We start from the raw sequence: 25,281 nt of genomic DNA, 5'->3' as shown, positions 1-25,281 counted from the left end.
AAAGCCGTCCTGGCCCTTTATCAACGCACCCCCACTCTTCAAGACGTTGGCACGGGGTTCCTGCAGGCCTATAGCGGCAAGTCCAATCAATGCAGGATCCATCGTCCAATCGCCTGCTCCGGATGCACTTGCAGCGTGATGCAGTCGCAGCTCGCAGCTCTACCACTGGGGCTGCAATATGCGCAAGGCTACGCGGGAGGGGTCAGGGCGCATTGAGGGTGTAGTGATCAATCTGCAGACGACGTCGGTCTGCGGGAAGAATCCGATGTGCGCCGCTTCTATACTTTCACACTACCTGGGCGCGGCGATACGGTGACGATCAAGTGCGCCCACCTCCATTCCATCTCCTCTGTTTCCCCCCAACTGCAGCAACTGCAGCAACTGCAGGCTCTCGCATCTCTGGCGCCGCATTCCGTGATCCTACTGGTCCAAGTGCCCAATGTGGCGCCGTAATATTTGACTCAAACCTGCGCACCAGGGCCAGGATCGAGCTTTGAAGATGGAAACGCTTTCCTGATAGGGCAGGTGGGCCCTAACAATGGTGCGACCCGCTGCAGCGACTGCTCCTCCTGACAACCCCCCTGCCTTCCATCCTTCTCGTTGGCAGCTTGCATGTGAGCCGGGCGAGACCTCTCATATACAGCCAGGCCGCCCTTCCTTCACCCAAAAGCCTTCCTTAAGAGCCGCCCCTCATACCCTCGCCATTGAAAATAATCAAGTCCGCTACTTCCAAGACAGTCGACGACGGTCACCTTCCAACTTGACCAAAATGGACATGACAACGAACTCGACGGCCATGGCGCCGCCGGCCAACACAACGTCATCCGGCGGCATGGGTGGTATGGGTGGGATGGGTGGCGGCTGCAAAATATCGGTAAGAGCCGCCCGAACTGCCTCTTTTCCATCACCTCCGTGTTCGCGTCGACGTGGGCGCAGCAGCTGACTCGGGGGGACGAACCGGCAGATGCTCTGGAACTGGTACACTATAGACTCGTGCTTTATCGCCTCGTCGTGGAGGATCACGTCGGAGGGCATGTTCGCGGGCTCCTGCATCGGCGTCATCCTGCTGGTCATGTCGCTCGAGTTCCTGCGGAGGTCCGTCAAGGAGTACGACCGCTTCCTCCTCCGCCAGCACGCCTCGGCGAACCCTTCCAAGACGGGCTCCGGCTCCCCGACGCCGGTGGCGCCCTTCCGGCCCAACTTTTTCCAGCAGGCCATCCGCGCATTCCTGCACATGGTGCAGTTTGCCGTCGCTTACTTTGTTATGCTGTATGTGCATCCTCCGTCTCTGCCGCCGCCACTGCCGCCACCGCCGCCACCACCTAGCTAACCAATACCCTTGTCTGGCAGACTCGCCATGTACTACAACGGCTACATCATCATATGCATTTTCATCGGCTCCTACCTTGGTGCCTTTGTCTTCCATTGGGAAACTTTTACCCCTGGGTGGGTGCGGCCCTCAAGAAATAGAACGCCCGAAGAAGAACCCCTACTAATCCACTCATGTAGTGGTGACCAAACCAGCGCCGCAAGGGAGGCTACTGTGTGTTGCGGGTAGACCAGTCGTCCCCACCCTTGAAGCCGCCCGAAGCTGCCATAGGCTATCAAGCCCAGATAGTTGGAACAAAGAAGCTCCGCCATGGTCGATGTGTGCCCTTACTGGTTTTCGTCTAGCTTCGTCATTGATGCTGTTGTTTTTGAGCCTCAGGACTGCCACTACAGGCATGCTTGGCCTAGCCTATTGTCGTGTTACTCGATTAATCCCTTTAATACTGTAGTCTGATAATCTTTCCTACCTCTCATCCAATGTGTTGGCAATGTCCCTAGGAAGGGGGTCGGCTTGGAAATTGTAAGAGCACAAAATCGTTCAATCGTGTTCATCCCGTACGACATAAGTACGTACCTTTTATTGTGTTTCTTTTCCCCAGGCGTCCCCAATCCGCAGCCGAGCACTGCAAAAATGACAACGGTGTCTGGGAGGTCGGACACCCCAAACCGCACACCGCTGCGAAAGTACGGCCCATCCCTAGATCCAATTCGCGCCATCCTCACAAAATAGACCCGACCGGTACCGCTTGTCGCTCATTGAACTCGTTTGTGAAATTCTTTGCAATCATGGCGTTAATAATGTGCTCAATCTGTCAATGGCTACGAGCCCCCACAAACGTGCTCATCGTTTCGGTGACTCCAACGCCCGTCGGCGGCAGGCAAAGACGCGACGATTTCGCCGAATCTCGGATCTGTGACTGCAAGCACCGAGCTCCTCAACAAGGAGAAACAGGGCGTCGGAGAGAAAACCGTCACCGCCCTGTCATCATCACCGCGGTCTGGGTGTAGCAATGAGGCGTACTATAGCGGTAGCTATCCGGAGTCGTGTCTCAATGGGCACAGTTCAAGCTCTACAGCAATGCAGGTATCCGATTTCTTGATTCACCGGCGTCCAGGCAAGTCGTTCTGTTAGAACACGCTTCAAGCTCGACAGCAGGAAATGCCTATCTGCTGTCACCCAAAGGAGCGCAAGGCCCCGACGACGAGGAGCTTCTTTACTTCACATGTTCCTGCCTAGTGGAGGTACAGGGAACCTTTTAGTAGCAGTTGCGCCCGTCGCTGCACAGCGTCTCCGGGTTGCGTGGAAATGTGCATCCCAAGCAAGCACCAACGTCAACACGACGCTAACGCGCCTACTCCAGACGTCTTTTGGGAAATCATGCTCAAACTCGCGCACCAGCCTCATCCCATTCCAGTACGCGCATGAAATATATACCGCCTTGCATAAATGACCCACCAAACCTCCCTGTCGACTCGTCCAGGGTGGTGTCGTCGAGGTGACCAACCATATCAACTTTCTGGGCGAATAGAGCACACAGCGCCTTCACGATGCTTTTCCAGGCCGTCACGCTTCTCCAGGCCGTCACGCTTCTCCAGGCCGTCATTCTTATCCTAGGGATTAGTCATGTCCCCCTGGTACTCGGCTCCAGAACGGGTCACCCTGGATGTACGTCGCAGCCCAGTCGATAGGAAAGGCGATACCATCTCGCAAGTGCCGAGGGGGCTGCCAGCCGTGCAAAGGGCAGAGTCAACTAACAGATACATGCCGAAAATCAGGTCAATCGAGGCCCAAGCCACCCCCACCGACCAAGTTCGGCATGATTCTCTTTCGAGCGTTTGAGCCACTCGATGTATTTGGGCCGCTCGAGACTTTGCAAATACTCTCACGAATCCGTCACCTGCAACTCTTCCTCATCTCAGAGACCATGGATGTGGTCACAACGCAGCCTGTGATGTCGGCCATGAACCCGATGAATTCGACCGTGGTGGGTGCAGGATGGCTTTCTCGATGGGTGGGCGTTGGGTTGCTTGAGGCAGTTTGCACCTGGGAAACCAGTGGGATTCCAACTAATACCCGACGCTGTAGTACCCAACACTTCCACCAACCCACACGCTCACTACGGTCCCCGAGGACCTGGACGTTCTCATCATCCCTGGCGGCCTCGGCGCCCGGTCGCCCTTGATCAATGCCACCGCCAATTACATCGCCGCGACGTATCCAAAGTTGCCGTACCTCCTCACCGTGTGCACCGGCTCCGTCCTCGCCGCCAGGGCCGGCATCCTCGACGGCAAGCACGCAACGACAAACAAGGCTTCATGGGATGCCAATGTGGTGTATGGTCCAAGGGTGGAGTGGGTTCCCCGCGCGCGGTGGGTTGTTGATGGGAAAGTGTGGTCATCATCAGGCATATCGGCGGGTATTGATGCCACGCTTGCCTTTATTGAGGCGGTGTATGGGAAAGAAAATGCGACGTATGTGGCAAACCAGATGGAGTACGAAAGGCACATGGATTCTGCCTGGGATCCGTTTGCCGACATTTTCAATGTCACTGGTGCGAATTGACTCAGGCGGGGGAGCAGCGAGGATTCTTGGTCTCTCCAAAAGCAGATCTAATTATTTCCATGCCTGGCGCGATGGTTAGTTTTAGAAGTTTGTACACCCATCGTCCCGACCCAAGTCTAGAAAAATTACAATATTAACAGCAGCCACTCATGGCTTCTTGTCGAGTCCCATCATTCTCCTAAATCCAGCGTTTTGCACAATGGCAAATCCCGATGAACCCACAGGCTTCACGCCTGGGCCAGCAAGCTTGCTTGCATCTGGCCACTTCCCAATCGCCATGTCCGTCATGAACTTGCCAAGGTGCTCCGTCGGGCTCGTATAGCTGCTCATCAAGACCCTGATGGCGGACCGCAGAGAGCCGACCAGCAGCCCCTGAGCGGGCATGTATGGCTTGATGGCATCATGGTGGGTGGGGTCGATGGCGGCCGGGCGGACGGTGTGGGCCCTGAACAGGGGGTTCTCCTCCCGCATGCGGACGAGCTCGGCCTCGGTCTCGCCCTTGACGCGCGCAAAGATGGGCGAGAGCCGGCCGGGCTCCAGCGTCGCGCCGTCGCCCGAGACGAAGACGAAGTTGAAGGGCTCGCCGGTGGAGCGGGCCATGTCGGAGAAGGCCCGGGCGGCCTCGAGTGTGTACGTCTTTGTGATCCTGACGTACTCGTCGGCCCCCACGGCGTTCTGGCTGATGCCCAGGGCCCACACGACGCCGGCCGCGTCGCGGACCTGCGACATGAGGTCCGGGCCGTAGCGCTCAAAGTCGGTGTGGATGATGGTCTTGACGCGGGGGTCCTTGGCGTCGTCGGCCATCTTGACGGGCCGGCGGCTGATGATTGTGATCTTGGTGACGTCAGCTGCCTTTAGCATGGCGTCGAGCACGCCGGAGCCAACGAGGCCGGTGGCCCCAGTGATGATTGCGTGCATTTTTATGGGGCGGGCTGAAGCGTCCAGGGGTGCACAGGGGGAGGCAACGTCGTGCTTTCAGTGCTGGGAATGCGGAATACACGAGGGATGGACGGAACAGAGGCAACAGAGAAAGATATTAGCAGACATTTGCGAGACTATATACTCCCAACCCAGCTGGTGGCCTCAACACCACTCCTGCAAGAATGGCCAGCGATGCATCGGGATTCCGGACGGAGCGGAGATAATGAGCGTTGCGGACAGAAGCGGGCTTGGTCGGATTTTGGCGGCATCACACATCATTACATACGTGTGCGTGCGGGCTCTGCCGCGGGCTAATCACCGCTAGGGTCCGCTAGCGCGCACGAGGGCCAGACCTATTTTAGTTCAGCGCGTTCACATCAAGCGGGTTGGCCTCGTGGCAGCTGTCAGCCAAACATAAATCATTTGCCCAATGGACCACGCGATTTCCACGCGAGACTGGAAACAAAACGAATGTCGAAGCAGAAACAACAGAAGAGAGAGACGAGGTGGCGCAGGGGAGAAGAGAATGCCCACAATGGGAAAGGAAAAGGAAGGGGCACGCAGGCTCAGGCCCTGAAATAGCAAGCGGCCTTCGCTTCGGGACAAAAAATGCCGCGGCAAAGCCAAAGTAGTCCGCTTATTTTCAAAAACGTTTCACGCGTCAAAATAAGGTAGACGGGCAACATGGCGCTCCATCCGACGCAGAAATGCGGGGGCTTAAAAGGCTCAGCGCTGAAGGCCCCACTGCGGGGGGAGCCATGCTAGGCTCCTCTAGGCTCCTCTCGCACATCCTTCCCCAAAACAGAAGCCACCCACGACAGCAAACCCCCAACGCGCCGGGCCGAGTTGGACCCAGCCACACGGAACCGATCACCGATCGAGCTTGGCCATGAAGCCCTTCCCCATGATCCACGATGTGATCCACAATGATGCGCACCTTTTCTCCGGCCCAAGCCGGGGGGAAGTCTCGTCCGCATACATAGAGGGACTCCTCGCGAGCGTCGCCGAGACTGGACTTGACTGGTTTGGTCTGGTCTTGTTGGGATTCATCTATATCCATGACAACAAACCGTCTCTGACAGGACCAACTCCCCGGCTCGTTCGGTTCTCTGCTCGCCAGGAACCCCCAAGCACACGCAATCAATAAACTTGGTGCTCGGTTCCCTACCTGATGCCCGCTCGGCCCGTCGCCGTGGCCCTTTCCACCGTCATGGCTGGGTCGGCTCTCAACCTGCTCGACGCGACCGTCCCCGACGCCTGCAAGCGCATGTGCGAGCCCGTCGCGCTGCTCTCGGGCGCCTGCACGCGCGCCGAGGTCGACGTGTTTCCGCCGCTCGCAGACGTCCCCTGCCCAGAGGACCCCGCGTCCGACGACGGCGCCGATGGGGATGGGCCTCCAATATCAGTCTGGGCGCCGCCGAGAGTGCCCACCAACCGCACCCTGATCCTCAAGATATCCTTGCCGCTTTCGCGGACCATGATCTTGGCCCCTGGCGCCGTTGGTGTCGCCGACCCGAGCGGCCTGCTGGTGTCACTACTCAACATCACTCTCCCCCTGCCAAGAGGCAAAGGAAAAGGCAAGGGAAAGGGCAAGGGCAGTGGCAAGCCACGTCCCACCAGCACTCCTTGCAAGGCCGAGCGTCAGCGCCTCGAGAAGGCCTCCTTCCGGAGCGCCTGCTACTGCCAGAACCAGAGTTTCGACGTCGCCCAGATATCTGGCCTATGCGCCAACTGTATCCTCCAGCATCGGTGCGATGGCCCAGGGGGTCGGAGAGGTGAGCACAGATATCTCAAGGCCGGTCACGCCGGGTCGCGTTTAGGTAATTGACCACCATCTGGTGTCCTGGCTCAGCGGCGTTCGACTCGCGAAGAATCTTGGCGCAATGCGGTTTTCCGCAAGCCTCCTTCACCCCAGACTCGGCAAAGCTGGTCGACGGCATCACCATCATCGCCCTGTTGCCCACCCGCGTCGCATCTCCGCCGGGCGGGAGCACGACGACAGGGCCCTTCTTCGCCCCGGCCGCGGCAACGCGCACTCCTACCCCAGCTACGTCATGGTCCAGCGTGAGGAGGAACCCAGAGGTGCCGACAATTACCGCCATTTACGTCCCAGCCCCGGAGCAACAAAGGAGCGGAAGCGCACATCCGATCTCGATTTCGATTTTGCATTTGACACTTGTTCACCTTGTCGTCCTGGGCGCTTGGCTTGCGTAACTTTCCCGTCTTCAAGTGCTCTGATCTTGCCCGAGCCATTGCGCGAGAGCGCGGGGCATATCGGACGACACTGCGGTGGCCCATCAAGAGGTTGTGAGAGATGCGCGAGGCACTAACGCAGCCAAGTGGGGCAGGTCATCCATTCAGGGACGGCCCACTAGCCTCTCGGCCCGCTAGCATAACCCCGCATTCCTGCCTCGAAAGCATTGCAGTACATGGACGACAACATTGCCCAGCAGCCAACATCATACCTCGCCCAGACGAGATGCGTCTCCTCAACACTCGGACTCTACAGCTGGAGGAATTTGGTGGCGACAGTGACAGCACTATCCCACCCTACTCCATCCTCTCGCATCGATGGGGGCGCGAGGAGGTAGACTTCCTGGGCATGCGATCCGAGCGGCGCCATCAACTCCAAGGCTTCGGAAAGCTATCCAGGTATTGCGCCCTTTCGCTTGAGGAGGGGTATGGGTACGGGTGGATGGATACCTGTTGCATCGACAAATCGTCCAGCGCCGAGTTGTCCGAGGCCATCAACTCCATGTTCCAGTGGTATCAGGACGCGTCTATTTGTTACGCGTACCTTGGCGACGTGACGACGCCTCGGGGCAGCAACCCAACTTTCTCCAATTCCTTTCGGGACAGTCAGTGGTTCAAGCGTGGCTGGACACTCCAGGAGCTCATCGCACCGGACTCGGTTGTCTTCCTAAACTCAGAATGGGACGAAATCGGAACTAGGACGACACTCGGTCCCCTCCTACACGACATCACAGGGATTCACGATGAGCTCTTCAAGCCGTCCATTCGGCGAGGCCGCGGCCTGTCGGCGCTTTTGAGGCGGTACTCGATCGCCCAGAAACTGTCCTGGGCATCTCGGCGGACGACTACCCGCATCGAGGACGAGGCCTACTGTCTCATGGGCCTTCTCGACGTCAACATGCCCTTGCTGTACGGCGAGGGAAAAAAGGCTTTCCTGCGGCTTCAACAACTCGTCATGGACCAGTCGGATGACGCAAGCATTTTTGTCTGGCATGGCCCGACGACCACCAAGACGGCCGATGCGCAGTTGGGGAAGCGTCTCGTGACGGGTCTTTTGGCCGATTCGCCACTCTGTTTTGTTGACGCCCAAGATGTACAAAGCATTCGTACTTCTAGGCTCCCTGCCGAAGGGTCAACTTCCTTGCACTGCTATGAAGTGTCGAAAACCGCTGTCATCATGCGAGTGCCGATCCTGGAAGGGAACCAAGTTGCCTCGACCCCTGGCAATGGTAGCAACGACAAGAAACCTGAATTGCCGCCGCCGCCAAACGATAGGGTTTTGTTTGTCGTGCTCGACTGCAGGGACGCCAACACCGGTCAAAGGATCGTCTTGCCTCTTTTGGATTTAGCTCTTGGCGGATCCCGGGTCATGTATAGATACCACGTCGGCAAGACACTTTACCACAGCGGAGAGGCCTCCAGCTTACCGGCGCGCACAAGCCTAGCCGCACACCTGAGAGCCAACTCACGGTTCCTCGAGCACAGGCGCGGAACCATTAGAGATCTCGTACCTAGACCGCTAAATCTGGTGACTATCCGGATACAGCTACCCCCGGGTGGCTATCATGTCTTGCGGCTTGGCGGCAAGCGGTGGACCTGGACCAAAAATGACACAATCGCAGGCAGCTCTGCGGCGTCGGTTGAGCTGTGGGAAGCCGGCTTCGGGATGAAGGACCCCATGCCTGGCTGGATCGTCTTCGGGTGCCGCGGAGCTGCCTTGTCGGACCAGCCCCGCCACCCCTTCGCGTTTGCGTGCTACCCCCAACCGGGCGGCCACATGCGCTTCACTCTCCGCACGCTCGAGCGTCAGAGCGATGAGCTTGATGACGCGGCCGCGGGGTGGGACATGTGCCACAGTGTAGAAAACAGCGAGAAACGACTCGGGCTGCCGGGCGGGCGGGTGGCGGTCGTCAAGGCGAGGGTAGGCGCGGCCACGAGCGGATTCCTCATCTCTGTCTGGTCCTGATGCCTGAACGACCGCGTGGCTCATGCCACACCTGAGATCTGAGTGGGAAATAAAGCCAAAAGTCTATGGGACACAGCACATCATCTGAGCTCAGTCTTGATGGCCCTCCAGGGTCAGAGCCTGGCTTTACGTAACCTTGGGAAAGTAAATGTTTGATAGCGGGCGGGGAAGAAGCTGCGGTAGATTAGGGTGTGGTTCACCGAGACGCGGGAACCAGCAACTCCTCCTTAATCAACCGGCACGTCTCTGCCTAACCCCCGGTAGGTATGAACGTTGCCATGATACATATTTCTACCGCCTGAACACACTTCTAGAAAGGCGCCGCCGCCTGTTGCACACTGGCTGCCGCTTAAGGCGGTGATTGAGGGGGTGCTCATTAGCTTTAGCCAAGACTCGACTCCACTCCGCCTCGGCGTATCGCCCCTGCCAGGCCGGTCCCTGCATCGACAGCGGCAGTTTTCCCCCGGGATCACAACCACACCAACCACCGCTCTCGACCCACCAGTGATCGGCATCGGCAAACTTCAACCGCGCGCATCTTCCTAGACATGAGACAGAGTGGCCCTGCGCCGACCGTCGCCGGAAGAGGGGCCGAGAGGTCGTGTGGCAGGCTCTCCGCCGTTCCAAAAACCGGTTATCCCCCGTCCACCTTCTCGTCGACAAGTGCCGGCCCAATGTGAATGTGCCCGGCACATCGGCACATTCCATGCCACCTGCTTGCGCCTCCATTATGCCAAGCCTTGGTGTTGAGTCGACAGGCTCGAGGGCCGAGTGTAGCCATCTCGATAGTTGAGAGGAGGCATGTGAGGGGCTATGCCGTCTTGTCGGTTATAAAAAGGAGGCGACATCGCCGCGGAAGATTGGAGGAAGAAATTGTGACAGCCCCAACCACTCCTTGGCTCCCCGCCATCAATATCGCAAGCTTTGCCGTCCCGATTTATCAGCAACACCATCCAATCCGTGACACGCAGACGCCAAGTCGTCCAAGATGAGGCCCAACGCCCTCAGCATCTACTGCGTCCTGCTGGGCGCCGCCGCGGCCGCCCCGGCCCCGGCAGTCAAAGGTAGCCGGCGCCAGCTTTCGCATGCCACATCAGTATCGTTCTCTCCCGCTAACCTCTCACCGTACAAAAAGGCCGTCAAGGACCGCCACCGCCCGCCATCAGAGGTAAGGGCTTGCCTCTTATGCGCTTGCCTCCCATGATAGGATTGTGAACTTGGCAGTGGGCTGACCGCTTGTGTCGTGGCTATACAGGGCGACAGCTACCTCCTCCGCCGCCTGGACCACCTGCCCCAGCGCCACCGCCGCCGCCCGGGGTCCCGTCCCCGGCTCCGCCGCCGCCGCCTGGAATCCCGGCTCCCGCTCCGCCGCCGCCTGGAGTTCCAGCTCCCGCTCCTCCCCCACCACCCGAGGTTCCATTCCCCGCTCCTCCTCCCCCGCCGGCCGGAGCTCCACTCCCCGCTCCTCCCCCACCTGGGGTCCCAGCTCCCGCGCCGCCAGGATTCCCCGCGCCGCCGCCGCCACCGGAAGTACCCGCCCCAGCGCCGCCAGTATTCCCCGCGCCTCCCCCGGCGCCCCCGGCGCCGATCCCTCCCCTGGGAGATGCCGCCCCCGAGGACGGCGACAATGTGAGCACCAGGAGGTCGCGGCTCCGCCGGAGGCTTCGCAAGCTTCTTCCAACGGGACGGCGGCGGCGACGAGGAGGATGGGGACCCCGGGGCGTCCTACGCGGACGGCGGTTATGGCGCCGCTGCTGACTTTGACGACGACTGGAAATAGTGAATTGTGAAGCTCGCGGCGGCCGGCGTGAAGGCCGCCTGACCCTCGAAACACTGCGCCCCTCCCCTCGAGTCTCGATTGCTTGAACGAAACGGAACAGACAACCACACTCGCTCGACTTTCTTGGATTCGATACCGCGTCGCCACGATTTATGGGTTTGCGAAGACGGGTTAAAATTGCAGACACTACGATATTTCCATGTTCGCGACCGAAATTCACAGTACGGCCGGATGAAGAAAGCTCGATGGCTCCTATCAACACACGCCTTGTCAAGGCATTACAACAGTTAATATTCTCCGATAGGTAGCTCTATGTTAGGTACCCTACTTAGTCAATTATTTCCTATTGCCCTCGACCTAGCTTGTCCGGTAGCATCTGTGATCTTTCCCCATGGCCGACACCAATAGACGCCTTCCCGACTGAACCGTGTCGCTGCCTCCTCAGCATGCTCCTCGGGGGGGCTTATTGGTGAATGGAACTTCAGAGTAGCCGGGCCGAGGCGGTAAGATGTGCGATCGTCATCCTGCCAAGAGTACTGTAACGGGCCGTCGTGTCGATGAACCCGGCAAATTGATTATACCGCCATGACCCTTTGCCTCTTTTCCACGCTTCAGCCCAGCATATCCCAACCTCTTATGCACGAAGCCGCCTTGCGCCCAATCTCCATGTCTCACACAGAGCAGGAAGCAAAAGTCAGCCCCAAAAAAAACCACCCGCTCACGCCAGCAGGCCCCTCCGCCGCGGGCAGTGACCGCGGCCCTTGAACGTCGACCCGATCTCGCCCCACTTAATGTTGCTAAAGGTGACCTCGGGGTTCGGCTCGACGAGGCGGATGCTGCTGGGCGCGCCTTCGGTGGCGTTGCAAGGGCCCGCGCCCTGGGGTGCGCCGTCGAGCCACCGCATGTGGCCTCCCTCGTCCCACCAGATGCTCATGGCGAGCACCATGCCGCGCGTCAGCGGGTCGCCCCATCCCCTCGTGCGCGCCCAGGTCCATGAAGCGCCGGCTGCCCGTGAGGGCGCAGAACTGGTCGTTCATGGCGTCCACGGCCGGCGGGCCCTCGACCCGGACGGCGTCGGCCCGGATCACCACCTTGTCCTGCACGTACAGGCGCCGGATCTCGACCAGCTTGCCGGCCGCGTCGGCGGGGAACTGCGTCACCACCGTCATGGGCTTGCTGGTGTCGACCTTGAAGGTGTCGTTGTTGCCGTAGTAGGACGGACGGCTGGTCGATCCGGTAGGGGTTCCAAGCGCAGCTGTTTTTTGGTGGGCAAGGTCAATCAATGGTTAGCAGGAGCTGCCGAGTCGGGAGGTCTAACTGTATCGGCTGCTTACCCGTTCTTGTCGCATACACCCTCAAATTCACACTCCTCGCCCTCGCACTCGTACAGAGCAGTCTGGTTGCAGGGATGCGGGGCGATGTGGTTGGCGCGGCTGTTTGCCTCCCAGATGTCCATCTCCTTGCAGCAACTTCCGGTACCCTTGATGTTACCCTGTACAAGTCACTGCCGGATTTCGCATCAGTTCCGACTCCAACGCAGGCAGGAAAGCAGCTGACTGACTGGCCTCTCCGTTGATAAAAGGGGTGGTGTAGCACTGGGCGTCGCAGTACCCAGTGCCCCAGTAGGCGCGGCCCTTGTTCAGCCCGCTCTTGCCTCCGTCGGCCAGCATCTCGGACAGGTAAAGGGCGCTGTTCATGCCGCACGGCAGCTTGTCCATGGTGACGTCAAAGGTGAACTCGTTGCCCGTCAGCTCGAGCATCTCGTACTTGTGCTCCGTCGAGTCGAGCAGGTAGACGCGCGGGGCGACGAGCTCGCCGTCGCGGAGTTGCTGCAGTCGCAGGCTGGTGCCGCTGGTGGACACCCCGACGACGCCGTAGTCCTCGAGGCCCTCCATGACGCAGTTCCCGGCGCACGCCTCCTTGGTCGGGCACGCCGTCGCGTTGGCCCGCTCGCCCCACGAGCCGCAGTGGTGGCCGTTGGCCTGCTGGTAGACGGGGTGGGCGAGGGAGTCCAGGACGATGTAGTTGGTCTTCTCCTCGCAGCCGCCGGCGAGCGTGCAGCGAAAGGTGGTGATCTTGGGGTGGACCTCGGTGCCTATCGGCTTCTGGGCCGCAACGAGGCTCCCAAGCAGGGCCAACCCGCATAGCGCTGCCTACCTAGCCATCTTCAAGGGCGAGAAGGGTGTCTAGTTGTCGGGCAAGCGTCCCTTGCGCTGTAAAAGGAGCAATCCACGCTGATGAGCAAGTGATGCCTATCGATGGTGAGCTCATGGTGGGCCGGACAGACTCATAAATACACCATCTTTTTCCTCATTTCAGCTGCTCTCCTCTCATGAAGCCAGAATCGCGATAGGAAGTCTGCGCGACAGCTCCGTTGCCAATGCAATGCCATGGCTGCTAGCGGAACATCAAGAAACGCGACCAGCGCGTCTCTGTGCTGCCCAGGCGGCCGTGGGCAGCAAATTCGGATGCCCCAAGGACGGGGATTCGGAGGGGTGGGCAAGAATCCCATGCTTTGAGATTAGCCGGAGGGAAAAAGGCGCTGCCCTAGTCCTGGTGAAGCCATTGGGCTTTTTCCACGGAAATCCCCGCCAATTGGATTACACGCTGCCTCTTTTCGTCTTCGGAATTCCATCCCGAACCACCCCATTCGGCCATGATGGTGGCCAAGCTGTGCTCCACACGGGAGCGGCCTTGGCTCCGCCGCTACCATTTCGCGCCCATCTTCCCCAACGCCCGACGACGCAATGCTTCACCAAGCTGCTCAGGCACCATGCGTCGCCCGTCGGCAAAGCGGACCCGAGCCGCGCCTCGGCGGCGCCTCTCTCGCTTGCGTGTACCTGGCTCATCAGCATCTGTCTTGGTTGCTTTCCAGATACAGCCAAGATATCCCCACGAGATGCATATCATGGGCCGGACGCCTGTGTTTGAACTGGTGTATGACGTTGAACTGCCTCGTCTTCCAGGAGCAGAGCAGCTGCTAACAAACAAATGCTACCAAAGAGGCAGAAGCGCGCATATGCGCTTGGAAAACCCATGGGACGTCTACACACCGTCCCCGTGCTTCGCGCACCCAAGCCAGATTCGTCTACCTACGTGTAACACAGCCTTGAGATCTTGTTCTGCCAATAGATTCGGACATTAGAGGATCTCCCTAACACATACCACGCCCCGCAGATCTCCATGCTGTCAGGACCAACCCCAAAGCGATCTCGGAGAGATTTTCTGTCTCTGTCATTGCCGGCTCACTGTCAAATCGACTACTGGGCATAGCACTGCCACACAGGCACCCATAATAGCTCAGCCCTAACAGTATCCTACTGCTTGGTTCCTGGCCATCGTCGCGCGCACCTGTGCTACACGACACGACTCCCCGTTCGTCCCATCGCGATATCAGAGCAGAAGCACACTGACGTCAAGTGCAGGCGTAATCAAGGGACTAGGGCACTGTCGCCAACGCTTTTGAGCTATTCCTGGCCAAGCATAGTCGCCACTCCCGAGACTGGACCACCAGCCCCGGCAGCCAACCCCCTTCGTTCCTATTCCCGTCCCCTGATCTACGCAAATTGCCGGATTGGGCTTTGGACAGGGTCCGGGGTTGGCGAATGACAGGTGCTTGCCAGGGGTCCCATAACATGTATCCACACCTACTGGGCAATTCATTGGTTGATTCAATCGCTTCCATGAACCCCACCGTGGCTGGCCACCAAGCCGCCCTCGGCGTCCACAATGGCGCGAGGTTCGTGTCAGTGTCCAGCAACAGCTGCGATGTGAAAGAGAAGATATCTTTATTTTTAGGGACCCAAGGACCAGATGACAGAGATATATACTTCGACCCATCCTCCCCATCCTTTCAACCCCGACTACTCTCCATCCCCATCCACCACAACGAGAACGAATCCCACTCTCCAACACCACAACGAAAACGAATCCCACTCTCCAACACCACGACAAGCCCACCTCACAACCACCACCATGCAGTTTTCTTCCATCTTCACTCAAGCCGTCGTGGCCCTCTTCGTCGCCCAGGCCGCCGCCGCTCCGCTGACAAGTGGCGAGATCATGCAAAAGCGCGCCGGGAGGTGCATGGCCATAGGCCCCGAGTGTCAAGGCAAGACCTGGCCCTCCGTCCCCGTCATCACCACCAAGAAGAAGAACCCTTCCGGACTGCGTCTGCTCTCGGTGCGCCAGGCTAGGTGCCTGTCCACGGGCCCCGAGTGTCGAGGCAAGGCCATGGACACCAGTGTCTTCCAGACCAACACCATCAACACCGGTATCCCCCAGACCAAGACCAAGAAGACGCCAAAGACCAAGGCCAAGGCCTAGGAGCCCGAGATCAAGTGCATGGCCATGGGCCCCTTGTGCCAGGGCGGCACCGCCAGCCAGAGCAGCGTTACCGCCCGCGACACGGAGGAGGCTGCCGCCGCCGAGGACTCTCCTCAGGAAGCCTCCGCTGACGAGGACGCCGACTTTGAGTAGGCCACTGCTCATGAAAGGCCCGTCGCGTCCTCCCTCACCAGAGACACGCACAGCACCATAACGAATTTCTTTTTGTCTTTCTGGGCCGGTCATTTTGGTTTTTAGCGAGCATTTGCATCTAGCATTTTCGGCGTTTCCTTTTCCTACTCTGTTCTTCTTGTTTTTATTCCCATCCCCCCCCCTTGTTCATGTTGACTAGTCTCCTTTGTTTACATTTTGCATTTGGCAAGCACGGCTTGGAGTTTGAGGCGTTCTATTTTACTTCTTCATTTTTTTTTTTATTTTTTTTTTGGGGGGGGATTTCCCGGTTGATATTTTCTAGCTCTCTCTTACTATGATTCTGTGCATATTTAGGGCATCACATCTGTGTCACTTTTTATAACCCAGCACCTGATATATGCAACCAGAATGTGCCGCATGCCATATTGCCAATTGACTGGATCTCGCGACGTATTGCAGATTACTAGCCCGACCCAATCCAACTTGGTTGGGCAAGACTAAACAATATGCGTCCCGCAGATCGGCCCACGTCTGCTAGTTGTGCTCCCTTCTGCCTTTTGGCCAGACACGAGGGCCATTCGATGCACAATGACCTCTTCCGGATGTTCTCTGGTCGGCCCGGTGAAGGGAGGAGTTGGATCCGGCCGGTGTGCGTGTGTTCAATAGAGGAGCGGAAATCCGACAAGGCAGCATCCCCCTACCGTCGACGTATCATTCGCACAGCCTTGATCGCCTCCACCATCTCTCTCAGATCCCCCACTGTGGGCCTTGCCTCCGGCAACTGTTGCATGCATGCCTCCACCACTTGTTGTAGCGGCTCCGGAACGGGCCACTCGACCTGCGGGGTGCGTGGCGCATTCGCATACACCGTTCCCTTGATACATGTGCCTACATCATACACGTGCGCGATGTCTGCGGAAGCTAGCCATTCTGCCTTGTTCATCGGTGTATTGCCTCTGCAGCCACACTTGTATCCCAAGACCCAAGATTTGCAACCAAATGTGACCCCAGGCTGCCAATGGACTTAATCTCGTGAGGTACTACGGAAAGCCAGTCAGTCCAATCTGATTGGTATTGGTTAAACCCGAATAATATGCGTTCCTCCAATCTGCTCACCTCTGCTGGCTGTCTATAAGTGACAAAATGATAGTGGCAGCCATGTAGTTGCGGTATATGTCCCTTATCTTACGCTCTGCCTGCTCTCGTGCCTCCTGTTCCCTTCTGGCGTTTGACCAGATACGGGGATCGTCTGACGCAACATGACCTTTTCTGGATGCTTGCTGATCGCGATCAAGGGCCGAATCAAGGGCGGCTCGATGCTTGTCAAGCTTGAAGCGAACCTTTGATGCCATCCTATCAAGCTCTGCGAGCTGATCCTTGTGATTCTTGGCTACCTCGCCTTGCCCGATGGGCGGCTCGCTGCTCGTTTCGGCTGACTTTTTGTCGGTCATGGTGAGGGCTTGTATTGGGTCTTGTGGCTTTCTGTCGATGGGGCCCTACTGGCGCTGAAGGATGGATGAGGTGGGCTAGATCTGCGACCGGTTTGGGGTGTCGATATGTAGCTAGGACATTAGATGTGAGCACTGGCCTGCTCCAGAGTAGCTAGGTAACGTCTGTTTGCCATCAGGGTTCCCACAAACAACTGCTTGTCTTTTGGAGACAAAGGAACTTTACCCATTGAATTCCGTTATTCTAGCTGTCCACACATTTGTTTTTCCAACGCGACAATGAGCCATTGGCCCTCTGCCAGACTACAGCCGGCCTTTGTTAATGTATCTTTCGGCTTTGTTGGCTAAGCATTGCAACAGGGCTTGGTTCTAGTATTATAATACTCGAGGCGGCACGTCTTGCTAACGTCCTCCCAGTTTTTGCAATCAGCCAATCTCAAGCGCCTGGACTGTACACGCGATATTCCTACCTTGTTGACCAGAGCCAGCTCCCTTGATCTCGCCAGACCTCAGCCTGCTGTCAAATACTTACCTGCACATCCGCCCGCCGATGGCCCATAGTCCAGCCAGCGAAGCAGGAAATTTGGTCACGATGGCGCCGTCTCTGCCTCATAGCTACATGGTAGGCGATTTTGACTGCAACATAGGCGTCGAGTTCGAGTTCGTCGTCCAAGGACTCAGAGGGGGCCGCCCTCCCTCTCTCGACTTGGAGGCACCGGATTCCGAGCAGGACAAGCGTGTCCAGGAGGTCCGGCATGTCCTGCGGAAGGCAAACATCCGCTGCTATCCTCCGATCTCACGAGATAGTCCCGCTTATTTCGACAACGACGATTGGGACCGCGGCTCAGGGCTGCTCAGTGGCTTCCTCGATGAGTCGGCAAGGAAGCAAGGGTTCGAGATCCAGGTTCCGGGGCCGCAGCGCAAGTACCAGTTCTGGATGCCCCATCCAGACCTCAGTGTCATCCCTGACAGGTTCCAGACCATGGCCGGCCCGGCAGACGACACAAAGCCGTCCCAGGGCTGCGAAATCTCCTCTCGCGTGATGCGGGCTTCAGACGCTGCCGGGGAGGTGACGCGCGTTCTGGGCGCCCTCCGCAGCGACATGAAGGTGTGCAACACCACGACGGCGGGCCTGCACCTCCACATGAGCGAGCCTCCTTCGGGCGACAGTCCAGGGGGAACTGTGCGTACGCTAACTACGAGGAGGCTGATATCCTTGCTAGTCATGATCGAAGGCTCCATGTACAAGCTGTGCGATCCTGAAAGGCTGATGTCCGCCCACTGCAAGCCCGTCACCGAGTCGGTGCGGGCAATCGCCGTCCGCGGCGACCCAGCCAAGCCGCTCAGCAAGCTAGGCCGCCAACACATTTCTGCCGCGCTCAAAAACGTGGACAAGCAGACAATGGCGTACATTTGGGACGAGTCCATAACCCATGTGGACATCCCGTACTTTGTCAGCGCTCCCGCCCTTCGCGTCAAGCCAATCGGCAATAGCGACCCCGAACTAGCCAGCAACGCCTTCGACTTCGAGTTTAGATACCTTGAAGGGACTCTGGACCCGATCCTGACTTGCCAGTGGGCCCGCGTCTGCTGCGCGCTGTTTCGCATCGCGGCCACCTACTCGACCGACATGTTTCGGCTCAAGATGCTCGAGCTTGACCGCATCATCACACCGGACCATCCCGCCTGGCACCGTGAAAGCAGGATCCCCTTGAAAACATCTAGCCTACGGGATTTTCTAGCAGCTCTTGGGATTGACAATCCCGCAACATACATATTCTGGCTTGAGAAGCTGATAGCTAACGAGCAGGCCATGATTGCCAGGCCGATTGTCGATGGCTTCCTGGCCCCGTTGTCAGAGCAGTAACAGGCACCCATGGCTGCCAAGCGGCGATGTCGGACGGTGCAGGTGACATATGTTGCGGTTGCCAGCGGGCTGGCTACCTGGACAAGGCTACCTGGACAAAGTATCAGGCTTAACCAACAAGCTTAACCAACAAGCGTTGGCGACAATACACTCGTATCCCCATAGAATTTGTACCTCCTTCTAAGCCAACTCTCTTATCGCCATTGACCCCCTGAACAAAGCGACAGCGGTAAGAACCGAAATGTGACAGCCCATCAAGCATCATAATGTTGCGTCAACGCTCCAATTCATGCGAAATGACGACCTAGGTAATTATTTATCATCATGCGGTGCCGGTGCTGCACCTAGGTGGGCACGTCTCGGGGACGAACCTTGCCCTAGGAGAAATCGTGGGGGCCGCTATCGACGCCGCGAGTCACACTGCCGGGCTTCGGTGCTTTTTTTCGGCATTTTGCTGCCAAGTCCTGTATAAATGCCGTGCGGAGAGGGCGGGGATCCTCGGCGCTGTCCCCCAATGATGCCGAACGAAGATCAAACGTGATAGCTTCAGATTACTTTTAACCTATTTAATCTAGCCTTGTACCGAGATTCGTGCTTACTCGGTGAAAAGCCGGACTCTTCACAGCACCCTTGGCAACTTCGAATCACTCGTGGCCCGTAGCAGCAAAGCGCAACTATGAAGATGCCTAGCACACAACTTGCTGCCGTATTGGTGGTATGTCCAGGAAGAGCGGTGCCGATGGAGGCATATTTTTTCCACGTCACAAATCGCCTAACAGCATTCGCTTCGCACAGGAACCGGGAGCTGCACCAAAGTTCGAGGTCCAGGAGATTCCCGTCCCCGTCCCAGGCCCCAACGAACTGCTGGTCCGGCTGTCGGTGACGTCAATCTGCGGCTCCGACTACGGCATGGCGGCCGGGCACCTGGGCCCGACCATGTCGGTGCTTGGGCACGAGGGCGTGGGGCGCGTTGTGACCGCCGGCGCCAACGCGGCGCACCTGGTGGGCGACGGCGGCGGCAGCGGCGGCGTGCACGTGGGCCAGCGCGTCGCCGTCTGCCTGACGCGCGACACGTGCGGCAGCTGCGCCTACTGCGCGGCGCCCGACGCGCTCGAGGCGGCGCACCGGTGCGAGGCCAAGATCTTCTCGGGCTTCAAGGTCGACGGCACGTTCGCGCAGTTCGCCCTCGTGCAGGCGCGCTGGGCGCAGCCGCTGCCGGCCCGGTTCGACGGCGTGCCCGACGACTTGGTAGCGCCCGTGCTGTGCGGTGGCGTCACCGCCTACAAGGCCGTCAAGTCCTGCGGCCTAACCCCCGGCCAGTGGCTCGCCGTGCCCGGCGCCGCTGGAGGCGTCGGCGCCTTCGTCGTGGCCTACGGCCGGGCCATGGGCTACCGGGTCATCGGGCTGGACGTGGGGAAGGCCAAGGAGGCGTACGTGCTCTCGCAGGGCGCCGAGAGCTACGTCGACGTGACTCAGGTGGAGGACCTGGGCAAAGAGGTGGCCAGGCTGACCGGCGGGAGCGGCGTGAACGCTGTTGTCGTGACTGCTGGATCAGGGGCCGCATACCAATCCGCATTGGGTACGCTGGCGCCGTTTGGCACGCTGATGTGCGTGGGCATACCGCCGCCCGATGCCTTTATAAGCATCCACCCCATCAAGATCATCGAATCCGGCATCAAGATCACAGGGTCCATGACGGGCACCAGAAAGGACGTCCTGGAGGCCCTCGAGTTCGTGAGGAGGGGGGTGGTGGTGCCCAAAGTCCACAGCGGCAAGCTGGCGGATATGACTAAATTGATCCTCGAGGTCGCCAAAGGGACGGTAAGCTCACGGCCACCGGCCACTTCTTGTGGTCTTCTGTTATCCCCCGATATGACCCAACGCGCAGTGCTGACATATAATGCCTGACGATAGATCGAGGGGAAATACGTGGTTAGCTTAGGGGATGAGGATACCGCCCAGCCAACCGTGGGATCAATGGTGACTCTTTAGGGGCTAGTGGAGCGTAAGTTGAGAGGAATGTGGGGAGCTGAAATGGCTAACACATGGAGGATAGCGGTGCTGAAGTTTGCGGGGCATTGCGGGAAGTAGCTTACAACAATAAAGACCGTGCGCTTGTGTTGGTGCTCTCGGCTACTGCCGGCTGCGCTGGCTCGTAGCTTTCAGGGTGCTAGTAGCACTAGGAGGCCTATCTCGAGGATGTATGGCTGCGCCCTTCGAGTTACAAGCTGCATACCCGAGGTGTGCCAGCCATGACAATATTGAGCGCCCAAGTGAGCCCCCACAATGTGCCTGCAGGCTCGACTCATCGAACCGCAATGTAAATGGGGCGCTCAGTCCATCTCAGTAGTGGTCCAAGATACAATATGGGTTGACTCATAACGCTTCTCGCCTATATATAGGCTTGAGGCTATCAAAAGGGCAGCATTGTTCAATCAGGAAACGACACCGTCAGGCGACAACCTTTCTTCTCTTCCTACATCTTAGGCGCGGATACTTGGCATATCTTGTTCCCAACCCAGCAGCAGACGACAAGTCCCGACAACATGGGGTCTACCAGCGAGAGTGCCTTTAGGTACTATGGCAAGCAACTCCCGGAATGGGCTATGGCGCCTTACCCGAAGCGCCAGTTTGGCAAGGACGTGGCCAGGGAGTTCTTGATGGACCCAGAGTACCGGAATCTCAACAATGGTGAGTCGTCCAGAGCTTCCAGCGCCGGATCTGCCTGAACAAAAGCTCCGTGCGCTGACACGGTCCCATCTTATAGGATCATTCGGCACCATCCCCAGGGCGATCCGGGACCTCCAGCGTTATTACCAGGACCAGGCCGAGGGGCGCCCGGATCCCTTCATCCGATACGACTGGCCGGCACTGCTGGAGGAGTCGCGCGCCGCCGTGGCGCCGCTGCTGGGAGTCGACAAGGAGACTGTCGTCTTCGTCAGCAACGCTACCATGGCCTTCAACACCATCATGCGTAACCTCGTCTGGTCTGACGACGGGGGCGACGACATCCTGTACTTCAGCACCATCTACGGCGCGTGCGAGAAGACGATACAGTACGTCGGCGAGCTGTCCAAGGGCCTCTGCTCGTCCCGCCGCATCCAGCTCGACTACCCCCTGGGCGACGCGGACGTGGTCGCCCTCTTCGAGGCGGCCGTCAAGCAGAGCCGCGCCGAGGGCCGCCGCCCGCGCGCCGCCGTCATAGACGTGGTGTCGTCCATCCCGGGCGTCCGCTTCCCCTTCGAGAAGCTCGTCAACGTCTGTCGGAAGGAGGGGATCTTGTCCATCGTCGACGGCGCGCAGGGCATCGGGCTGGTAGACCTGACGCACGTCGGCACCGAGGTCAAGCCCGACTTCTTCCTGAGCAACTGCCACAAGTGGCTGTTCGTGCCGCGTGGCTGCGCCGTGCTGCACGTGCCGGCGCACAACCACAAGCTGATGCGCTCGACGCTCCCGACTAGCTGGACCTTTGATCCCGCGGGCGGCACGGCCGACTTTGGCACCAGCTTCAACTTCGTCGGAACGCAGGATAACACTAATTACACCTGCGTCAAGGAGAGCATCCGCTGGAGGAAGGAGGTGCTGGGCGGAGAGGAGGCCATCCTGAGCTACGTGACTAAGCTCGCCCAAGAGGGCGGGCGCAAGGCTGCGGAGATCTTGGGAACCGAGGTGCTTGAGAACAGCGAGGGCACCTTGACGGGCTGTGGGATGGTCAACGTGGGACTGCCGGTGGGCGTCGTCGGCGGCGGAGCGTCGCCGCCAGCCCGGATCCTCGTTCCGGCGGACGAGGCTGGCGGCCTGGCCGAGTGGATGCAACAGGCCCTAATGGACGACTACAAGACCTTCCTCCCTGTCGCGCTCTACAATGGGCACTTCTGGGCCAGGATGTCGGCGCAGGTTTACCTTGAGCTGGACGACTTTGAGTCTGTGGCCAAGGACCTGCTCGAGCTCTGCGAACGGGTAGGGAAAGGAGAGCACAAAGCGGGCGGGCATACCGCGGGTGAGGGTAGCCTGGACGCGCTTATCCAGAAGATGCACATTGCTAGGGCATCGGATTGAGAGTGAGTCACGAGATTGGGAGGGCGTGGCTGGCCGTGGATTGTTTCGCTAGCAGACATGCGCAGCTCGATCGATAGACAGAAACCTGGGGAGGTGTTTCCATTGCAAAATCATTTTATCAAGCCAGCTCGTCAAATTTGTTATTAGCATCGTGTGTTAAAATGGTCTCCATTTCCGCATGACGAAAGGTCGAAGCGAAGAAGCGAAGGTGTCGACGTAATTCTTTTAGCAGCCCAGGGTCCGTCGTGCAGTATGCCAAGCTCAAATTCTGCCGGGAAACACGTTTCATTCTCGGCAGGCGGTAAGATTTTCCAGACCATCTCACAAGCATTCCACCAAAACACCAAAAGGACACCTTCAGTTTGCGCCGCAAGCCATCGATCCCACCGATTACAGCCCAGTCCTTAGAATTTGCTACGAAAAGAGCAACCCATCCGAAGCTCCTCCATCCACTTCGGTGAACAGTCCTACGCTCAGCCTCCGTCACCATGGTGAGCCTCCAGTCCTCACCAGCCCAAACGGGACAGGCAGGAGGCCACGGTCCTCGCCCCGGGACGCGCGCGCGCTAACCCAGCCGACGGCCACACACCCCCCCAGAACACCACCTTCAACTTGGCGCTCAAGCAGAGCACGTCGATCCGGCGCGACCTCGGCAGCGTCTTCTCGGCCGACCCCTCGCTCTCGTCGACGCGGGCGCCGACGCCGGCCGAGCTCGGCGCGCTGTCGGCCAGCCTGACGGCGTTCGCGCGGACGGTGGACGAGTACAACGCCCTGGCCAAGCAGGAGCTCAACCCTGCCAAGCAGGAGAAGGCGCACGAGCGCATCCGCAACTTCCGCGAGGAGCTCGCCTCGTTCCGCGCCCAGTTCGACGCCGCAAAGGCCGCCCGCGACGACGCCGCCCACACCCAGAACCGCTCCGAGCTGCTGGGCCGCCGCCCGTTCGTGACGGCGACGCCCGAGAACCCCTACGCCTCCTCGGCGCCCTCGGCGAGCAGCGGAGGCTATGGCCTGGGTAGTGGCGGCGACGGCGGCGGTGGTGGTGGTGGTGGTGGTGGTGGTGGTGGCCAGGGGCTCAGCATGGGCAGCGACGACGAGCTGCGCGAGGCCCACGCGTTCCGGGAGCAGAACTTCTTCTCAAACACAAACTCGGCGCTCGACGAGTACATCGCGCGCGGCCAGGCAGTGCTGGGGGACCTCGGGGCGCAGCGCGAGATGATGAAGAACACGCAAAAGCGGCTCTACTCGGTCGCCAACACGCTCGGCGTCTCGGGCGAGACCATCCGCATGGTGGAAAGACGGGCCAAGGAGGACAAGTGGATCTTTTGGGCCGGCGTCATCGTCTTCTTTCTGTTCTGCTGGCTGTGCCTGCACTTCCTGAGGTAGATCCGCCGCGCCCGCGTGAGGCCAGGAGGTTGGTTTTTTTTTTTTGTCCCGGCGCAGATGCATACATCCCATGTTGTCAACGGAGCGTGGCGTTCGGTGGTGTCTTTTGTTTGACCTAGACGCAGGCTCTTGGATTGTCCTTATATCTTATTGATTTTTCTTGTTTTGGTGCCATGGCCATAGCTTACAGCCTTTGTTTTTGCTAGTCTGTACAGCATGTATTTGCCCAGATTATGTTGGCATAGTGAGAGGCCTGCTTCGCGTTGATATGACATCTAGGTACTTCTGCCTCCTATCCCGCCGTGCGAAGCTCGATTGTGAATACAACATCCCTGTCCGTAACCACTTCAACGACCCTTGTTTCTGGCTTCACATGGTTGCTCGTGGAGACCCGGCCGCCAAACTCAGTCTCCCAATTTTCAACGTCCCACTCCAGGCCCTTTGTGGTGATAATGCTTCTGCCTTTGATGGGGATGATCCCGACATGTTTGCCAAAACTCTCGTCCATCATCTCTTCTCGCACGTGGATGGTATGGCGGCCGGGTTTAAGCAGGAACGTCAAGTTCTCGCTCGAAACGAGATACATGTGACCATCCCGATAGTCCTCGTCAGCTTGGAAGAGACAGAGGTGATGGAGCTGACTCAACCCCTGGTCGATGCGGCCCCCCAAGCCACCAACCGCGACTATGTCGCAACGTCCTCGAGGGAACCGGATGTGGCTGACAGCCTCCACGATCTCGGGTGCTCTTTCACGATCACGGATGAGTTTGACAGCTTTGCCAAAGTCCGTTGATTCCTGGTCCGGGTCTTGGATGATTGCAGGCGGCTGGGGGAGGGCCTGGTAGTAAGCCCGACTCTCGTCCGTGAACGAGTCCAAGTCGCCGATGATAACATCTACGTCATCCTAGGGGATATCCGGCAGAAATGCAAGATCATCAGCTTCTGTCCTTGAAAACAGAAAGGGGAGTTTCTCACGAATGATGCAGGCCTAGCGGCAAGAAGATGATTTGCACCTCCATCCGCTGCTATTTTGACAGTGGCTGATGGTCTTGTCAGCGACCTTCATTGTTCGTCCGGCCGGGCTTAACAAACCATTTGACCACAACTTCCGTAGAGTGCCGACGTCGCGAATGGGCTGGTTCAGCACAACGATAGCGACCGGCTCCCAGCCTGGGTCGTGGTGTCTTTGCAGAATGCGAGCCGGGTGCCACTCGAAATTACGAGCCATGGCGT

At 58.7% G+C, this 25,281-nt stretch overlaps 14 protein-coding genes across 14 annotated transcripts; 10 read left to right on the top strand and 4 right to left on the bottom strand.

Annotated features, from left to right (window-relative positions):
• The first annotated feature begins 599 nt into the window (after positions 1–599).
• Positions 600–2,159, top strand: GGTG_03472 (hypothetical protein). The gene is made up of 4 exons (XM_009221252.1): positions 600–874; positions 965–1,269; positions 1,351–1,446; positions 1,510–2,159. Exons 1-4 carry the CDS (start codon positions 770–772, stop codon positions 1,556–1,558), a joined length of 555 nt encoding a protein of 184 aa, XP_009219516.1. The 5' UTR covers positions 600–769; the 3' UTR covers positions 1,559–2,159.
• A 718-nt stretch (positions 2,160–2,877) lies between these two features.
• GGTG_03471 (hypothetical protein) lies at positions 2,878–3,892 on the top strand (the record flags this gene model as incomplete). Its single annotated transcript, XM_009221251.1, has 3 exons — positions 2,878–2,995; positions 3,106–3,314; positions 3,416–3,892. The coding sequence occupies 3 exons, from the start codon at positions 2,878–2,880 to the stop codon at positions 3,890–3,892; spliced, it is 804 nt and encodes a 267-aa protein (XP_009219515.1).
• Positions 3,893–3,898: 6 nt separating this feature from the next.
• On the bottom strand, positions 3,899–4,869 carry GGTG_03470 (hypothetical protein). Its single transcript, XM_009221250.1, has one exon. It carries the CDS (start codon positions 4,808–4,810, stop codon positions 4,040–4,042), a length of 771 nt encoding a protein of 256 aa, XP_009219514.1. The 5' UTR covers positions 4,811–4,869; the 3' UTR covers positions 3,899–4,039.
• A 1,115-nt stretch (positions 4,870–5,984) lies between these two features.
• GGTG_03469 (hypothetical protein) lies at positions 5,985–7,027 on the top strand (the record flags this gene model as incomplete). Its single annotated transcript, XM_009221249.1, has 2 exons — positions 5,985–6,588; positions 6,666–7,027. The coding sequence occupies 2 exons, from the start codon at positions 5,985–5,987 to the stop codon at positions 7,025–7,027; spliced, it is 966 nt and encodes a 321-aa protein (XP_009219513.1).
• A 265-nt stretch (positions 7,028–7,292) lies between these two features.
• Positions 7,293–9,032, top strand: GGTG_03468 (hypothetical protein; the record flags this gene model as incomplete). The annotated part of the gene is made up of 1 exon (XM_009221248.1): positions 7,293–9,032. The coding sequence occupies one exon, from the start codon at positions 7,293–7,295 to the stop codon at positions 9,030–9,032; it is 1,740 nt and encodes a 579-aa protein (XP_009219512.1).
• A 291-nt stretch (positions 9,033–9,323) lies between these two features.
• Positions 9,324–9,761, bottom strand: GGTG_03467 (hypothetical protein; the record flags this gene model as incomplete). The annotated part of the gene is made up of 1 exon (XM_009221247.1): positions 9,324–9,761. One exon carries the CDS (start codon positions 9,759–9,761, stop codon positions 9,324–9,326), a length of 438 nt encoding a protein of 145 aa, XP_009219511.1.
• A 259-nt stretch (positions 9,762–10,020) lies between these two features.
• Positions 10,021–10,790, top strand: GGTG_03466 (hypothetical protein; the record flags this gene model as incomplete). Its single annotated transcript, XM_009221246.1, has 3 exons — positions 10,021–10,096; positions 10,168–10,200; positions 10,288–10,790. 3 exons carry the CDS (start codon positions 10,021–10,023, stop codon positions 10,788–10,790), a joined length of 612 nt encoding a protein of 203 aa, XP_009219510.1.
• Positions 10,791–11,530: 740 nt separating this feature from the next.
• Positions 11,531–13,667, bottom strand: GGTG_03465 (hypothetical protein; the record flags this gene model as incomplete). The annotated part of the gene is made up of 4 exons (XM_009221245.1): positions 11,531–11,689; positions 11,736–12,067; positions 12,374–12,965; positions 13,455–13,667. The coding sequence occupies 4 exons, from the start codon at positions 13,665–13,667 to the stop codon at positions 11,531–11,533; spliced, it is 1,296 nt and encodes a 431-aa protein (XP_009219509.1).
• An 828-nt stretch (positions 13,668–14,495) lies between these two features.
• Positions 14,496–15,217, top strand: GGTG_03464 (hypothetical protein; the record flags this gene model as incomplete). Its single annotated transcript, XM_009221244.1, has 2 exons — positions 14,496–14,582; positions 14,611–15,217. 2 exons carry the CDS (start codon positions 14,496–14,498, stop codon positions 15,136–15,138), a joined length of 615 nt encoding a protein of 204 aa, XP_009219508.1. The 3' UTR covers positions 15,139–15,217.
• A 1,186-nt stretch (positions 15,218–16,403) lies between these two features.
• GGTG_03463 (hypothetical protein) lies at positions 16,404–16,847 on the bottom strand (the record flags this gene model as incomplete). Its single annotated transcript, XM_009221243.1, has 1 exon — positions 16,404–16,847. Exon 1 carries the CDS (start codon positions 16,740–16,742, stop codon positions 16,404–16,406), a length of 339 nt encoding a protein of 112 aa, XP_009219507.1. The 5' UTR covers positions 16,743–16,847.
• A 484-nt stretch (positions 16,848–17,331) lies between these two features.
• On the top strand, positions 17,332–18,606 carry GGTG_03462 (hypothetical protein; the record flags this gene model as incomplete). Its single annotated transcript, XM_009221242.1, has 1 exon — positions 17,332–18,606. The coding sequence occupies one exon, from the start codon at positions 17,332–17,334 to the stop codon at positions 18,604–18,606; it is 1,275 nt and encodes a 424-aa protein (XP_009219506.1).
• A 448-nt stretch (positions 18,607–19,054) lies between these two features.
• GGTG_03461 (hypothetical protein) lies at positions 19,055–20,732 on the top strand. Its single transcript, XM_009221241.1, has 3 exons — positions 19,055–19,321; positions 19,402–20,427; positions 20,521–20,732. Exons 1-3 carry the CDS (start codon positions 19,283–19,285, stop codon positions 20,596–20,598), a joined length of 1,143 nt encoding a protein of 380 aa, XP_009219505.1. The 5' UTR covers positions 19,055–19,282; the 3' UTR covers positions 20,599–20,732.
• A 185-nt stretch (positions 20,733–20,917) lies between these two features.
• Positions 20,918–22,823, top strand: GGTG_03460 (hypothetical protein). Its single transcript, XM_009221240.1, has 2 exons — positions 20,918–21,297; positions 21,374–22,823. Exons 1-2 carry the CDS (start codon positions 21,153–21,155, stop codon positions 22,663–22,665), a joined length of 1,437 nt encoding a protein of 478 aa, XP_009219504.1. The 5' UTR covers positions 20,918–21,152; the 3' UTR covers positions 22,666–22,823.
• A 330-nt stretch (positions 22,824–23,153) lies between these two features.
• GGTG_03459 (transporter BOS1) lies at positions 23,154–24,841 on the top strand (the record flags this gene model as incomplete). Its single annotated transcript, XM_009221239.1, has 3 exons — positions 23,154–23,156; positions 23,263–24,044; positions 24,328–24,841. 3 exons carry the CDS (start codon positions 23,154–23,156, stop codon positions 24,839–24,841), a joined length of 1,299 nt encoding a protein of 432 aa, XP_009219503.1.
• Positions 24,842–25,281: the final 440 nt, after the last annotated feature.

The sequence above is a fragment of the Gaeumannomyces tritici genome, assembly GCF_000145635.1.
Source record: "Gaeumannomyces tritici R3-111a-1 unplaced genomic scaffold supercont2.2, whole genome shotgun sequence".
NCBI lineage: Eukaryota > Fungi > Ascomycota > Sordariomycetes > Magnaporthales > Magnaporthaceae > Gaeumannomyces > Gaeumannomyces tritici.
Note: the sequence above shows the minus strand (reverse complement) of the source record. Positions and strands in the feature narration are given on the sequence as shown.

Coding starts and splice junctions, on each gene's coding strand:
- GGTG_03472 (XM_009221252.1), top strand. CDS start 770: ATGGACATGACAACGAACTCGACGGCCATGGCGCCGCCGGCCAACACA. Junction 875..964: donor GTGGCGGCTGCAAAATATCG/GTAAGAGCCGCC, acceptor ACGAACCGGCAG/ATGCTCTGGAACTGGTACAC. Junction 1,270..1,350: donor GTCGCTTACTTTGTTATGCT/GTATGTGCATCC, acceptor CTTGTCTGGCAG/ACTCGCCATGTACTACAACG.
- GGTG_03470 (XM_009221250.1), bottom strand. CDS start 4,810: ATGCACGCAATCATCACTGGGGCCACCGGCCTCGTTGGCTCCGGCGTG.
- GGTG_03461 (XM_009221241.1), top strand. CDS start 19,283: ATGAAGATGCCTAGCACACAACTTGCTGCCGTATTGGTG. Junction 19,322..19,401: donor AACTTGCTGCCGTATTGGTG/GTATGTCCAGGA, acceptor CGCTTCGCACAG/GAACCGGGAGCTGCACCAAA. Junction 20,428..20,520: donor TCGAGGTCGCCAAAGGGACG/GTAAGCTCACGG, acceptor GCCTGACGATAG/ATCGAGGGGAAATACGTGGT.
- GGTG_03460 (XM_009221240.1), top strand. CDS start 21,153: ATGGGGTCTACCAGCGAGAGTGCCTTTAGGTACTATGGCAAGCAACTC. Junction 21,298..21,373: donor GTACCGGAATCTCAACAATG/GTGAGTCGTCCA, acceptor CCCATCTTATAG/GATCATTCGGCACCATCCCC.